General features: G+C 39.4%; 1 protein-coding gene across 1 annotated transcript in view; it reads right to left on the bottom strand.

Moving 5' to 3' along the window:
• The window catches only part of LOC106530900 (2-oxoglutarate dehydrogenase, mitochondrial), a 40,029-nt gene that overhangs the window by 17,911 nt on the left and 18,872 nt on the right, over positions 1–3,246 (bottom strand). Inside the window, exons 8-9 of the mRNA XM_014026628.1 lie at positions 2,863–3,042; positions 2,645–2,773 (exon numbers count right to left, since the gene is read on the bottom strand). Of these exons, the coding sequence (XP_013882082.1) occupies positions 2,645–2,773; positions 2,863–3,042 (309 nt within the window). The remainder of the gene's footprint in view (positions 1–2,644; positions 2,774–2,862; positions 3,043–3,246) is intronic.

Raw genomic sequence — 3,246 nt, forward strand, 5'->3', positions numbered from 1 at the left:
CAAAATGATTTTCTCAAATTTTTTTTCACATTTTGTCTCTCATAGTTGAGGTCTACCTATGAAGTCAATTACAGGCCTCTCTCATCTTTTCAAGTGGGAGAACTTGCACAATTGGTGACTGACTAAATACTTATTTTCCCCACTGTAGGTACTAAATCACTAAACTATAACTCATTGCACTAAAGTCGAGTGTTACGGCTTTTATTTTGACGCGTTGCTTTCGCCAGCAGAAGCGGACGGCTTCGTGTCAAAGAAGCTAAAACTAAATCATTTTGTTGTGAAACTACTGGGACAATAACGGCAACGTTTTGTCGGTGAATTCTTGAGCTGTGGAGGAAGATGATGAGGAGATTGATGAAAACGAGGAAGATGAGCTAATTTGCAGAGAATTGGATTAAAAGTGGTGAAATGTGGTTAGCGTGAATGCTAATATTAAAGCGCGGTGAAAACAAACTACGATTGTGGTAAAACACAATTCATGTTTGCACACGTTAGAAGGAAATACTGTATGTCCTCAGGTCCTGCGACAATAAAAGCAAGGAATAAAAGATAAGAATATCTCAAAGACAAAAACATACTTTTAATGCACAAAAAAGGTGTAAACTCAGTGTAGGTTCATCCTCAACAAGGCAGCTGAACTTAAAGTGGTGTTCAAGTCTTTCATATCACAATATATATCACAGGGTTAGAAAAAAATCGTAATGCCAGTTTTTACCGATGTTGTGCAGCTCTACTTCCAAATGTTGTTCACAAACGTCCCCAACAGTACTCACTTGGAGAGCTCAACCTCTTCAGCTATGCAGCTCCAAAACTGAATTACAAATTAGTTTAACCCCTTACCAGACTCAATGGTTGATATGGCTGAAGAATGTATTACAATAGAAGCATTTCATATCGTCATATCAATAATTATTGATTAGTTTTGTTTTACATATTTGAAATAAAGATCAGGAGAAAAAAGGCTGATAGTGACGTGACCTTTTCTCCTCTATCCACAAATTCCTCCTGAGCTGTTGCACTAATTTTTCTCCTTTCACTCCACGTCATTCTTTATTTTTAAGAAGTTGTGAGTCACAGCAGAGAAACATGGAACTGATGCTGCACGTTACTTAACAGGTTGTTGCTAGCTGATCAAAGAGTGAGTGAGTTTGATGCCATCAGTCGTCAGCTGCACGTTCACGTGCTCAATAGCAGTGGTGGGCAGCACTAATCCAAAAATTAGCTCTGCAATTTCTAAAGGGCTTATGTAAATATTTACATCCACAACCTCAAAAGCGTTTATGCCGTAGAAAAACTAGCGGAAGCTAATTTTAAAGCACAAGTTCAATTAGACACTTACTAGCTGGCAACAATTCATGTACAATATTTACACAACACTAACTAGCGGTGTATAAACTCTTTTACAACTTAATCCTACAACCGCCGATTGCTGGGGATGTGATTTCCTGAAACAGACCTTTAACTCCTGGTGTTAAAAAATTAAAAAGTTGTTGAGGATTGCTAGTTCGGCCACTTCTTTGTCTTTTTCTTTTGTTTGTTGTAGATTTTTCATTAAAGAAGCATCAATAAAGCAATTTTAAAACTGTTTATTGGAAAACTGAAGCGATGCATTCTGGGTACATGATGGATTTGACTTGTGAAGGGAAACGAAAGCACGGAGTACAGGAAACTATCTTCCTTTCAAAATAAGAGCTTGGATTTTAAAGTTTTCCATGTAGTTGCTCCAGTGACCACTAGATGTCTGTCTTCACCAGCATAACATCTTTAAATCATATCTGCGTCTCTAACCCCGTTGCTTCAACCAATTACGTCAAGTATTGAGCTCCAGCATTTAAACTTTTTTTAAAGGAGCTCCGATTGTAAAGTAAAATAAATCAATACGTACAAAATTTTAGTATGGATTACAAACATTTACTGTTTTAGCTGGGACAGACTAAACATTGCCTTCCTGCTACGTAAGCAGACACAAAGCATTGTGGGAAATCAGAACCGTGACCCAAAGCAACATTCAGCAAGGATGTATACGTTTCCAATACGTGTGTTTATCTGGGAGGGGTGCTGTTGGATAGATCATGTGTGTTGAGATTCATTGACAGCCATACCTTCCACTGTTCAAGATAATGATGACTGGTAGATAATTAGTTATTAGCGGTACTGCATTTTAATTTTAGAAAGCGAAAATCCACTTATGAATTATAAAAATTAGTAAGACCGCTAAAGTGCAAACGAAATATTTAGGTTCGCAATTAGTGGATTTGCACTTTGGCGAGCTGGTGCCCACCACTGCTCAATAGGATCAGACCAGCTGCTCCTCTGCATCTTGCTAATTTAACAAATGGCTTGTGGGAACGGATCATTTTCAGCAAAATGACCTGCAAACCACAAAGTTCTGACCAATCAGAACAAGGTCCACAGGCCAGAGTTCTGACTGGGGGATTGGTCAGAACTTTGTGTGACGGGTGTCACCAGGGATAACAGACAGAAGCTGTGCAATTTTATGTCACTCAACAGTGAGCAAGTAAACCAGCCTTAATGGTAACCATGCACTTTGCTAAACTCTGTACAGACTGGATGTTGACTTGGCTTATCTCTTAATTTGAAAGCTGAAATGTGGTAATGTTTGTGTTTCAGGTATGAACTGTACCTGGTTGTTGACCACCACATGTATGGTACCATGGGTGGTGTATGACGGCAGGTCTGACAGATGGAACGTCTCGTAAACAATCCCCTGTCCGGCAAACGCAGCATCACCATGAAGAAGAATAGACATCGCCTGCGAAGTAATTCATCATTATGAAACAGAAACCATTTTAGATACTCTATAGATGTACAGTTAAAAGCCTGAGTCAGTGAGTCCGGTACCTTCTTGCCCTCGGTATCTCCAGAGTAAAACTGTTCAGCTTTGGTTTTTCCCTGCACCACTGGGTCCACAGCTTCCAGGTGGGATGGGTTTGCCATGAGAGACATGGTGACGTACCGGTCACTGACCCGGTTTATCCTTCTGTGGTACATCCCCAGGTGATACTTCACATCACCTGAACCCTGAAAACAGAGGGAAGGAGTTCCAGCTGAAAGGAAAGTCAAGTAAAACATCAGGATCTGACAGTTCAGCTGAGATGGAACACAAGTTCTAACTGTTTTATTAGTAAAACTATTAATAATAAAATATAAATGTTGTTGAAAGTTAGATGTTTTTTCTGTTACATTGGCTCAGAAACTCGAATACAGGAGACAGATGTTCTGGAT

Source organism: Austrofundulus limnaeus, unplaced genomic scaffold (assembly GCF_001266775.1).
Source record: "Austrofundulus limnaeus strain Quisiro unplaced genomic scaffold, Austrofundulus_limnaeus-1.0 Scaffold573, whole genome shotgun sequence".
NCBI lineage: Eukaryota > Metazoa > Chordata > Actinopteri > Cyprinodontiformes > Rivulidae > Austrofundulus > Austrofundulus limnaeus.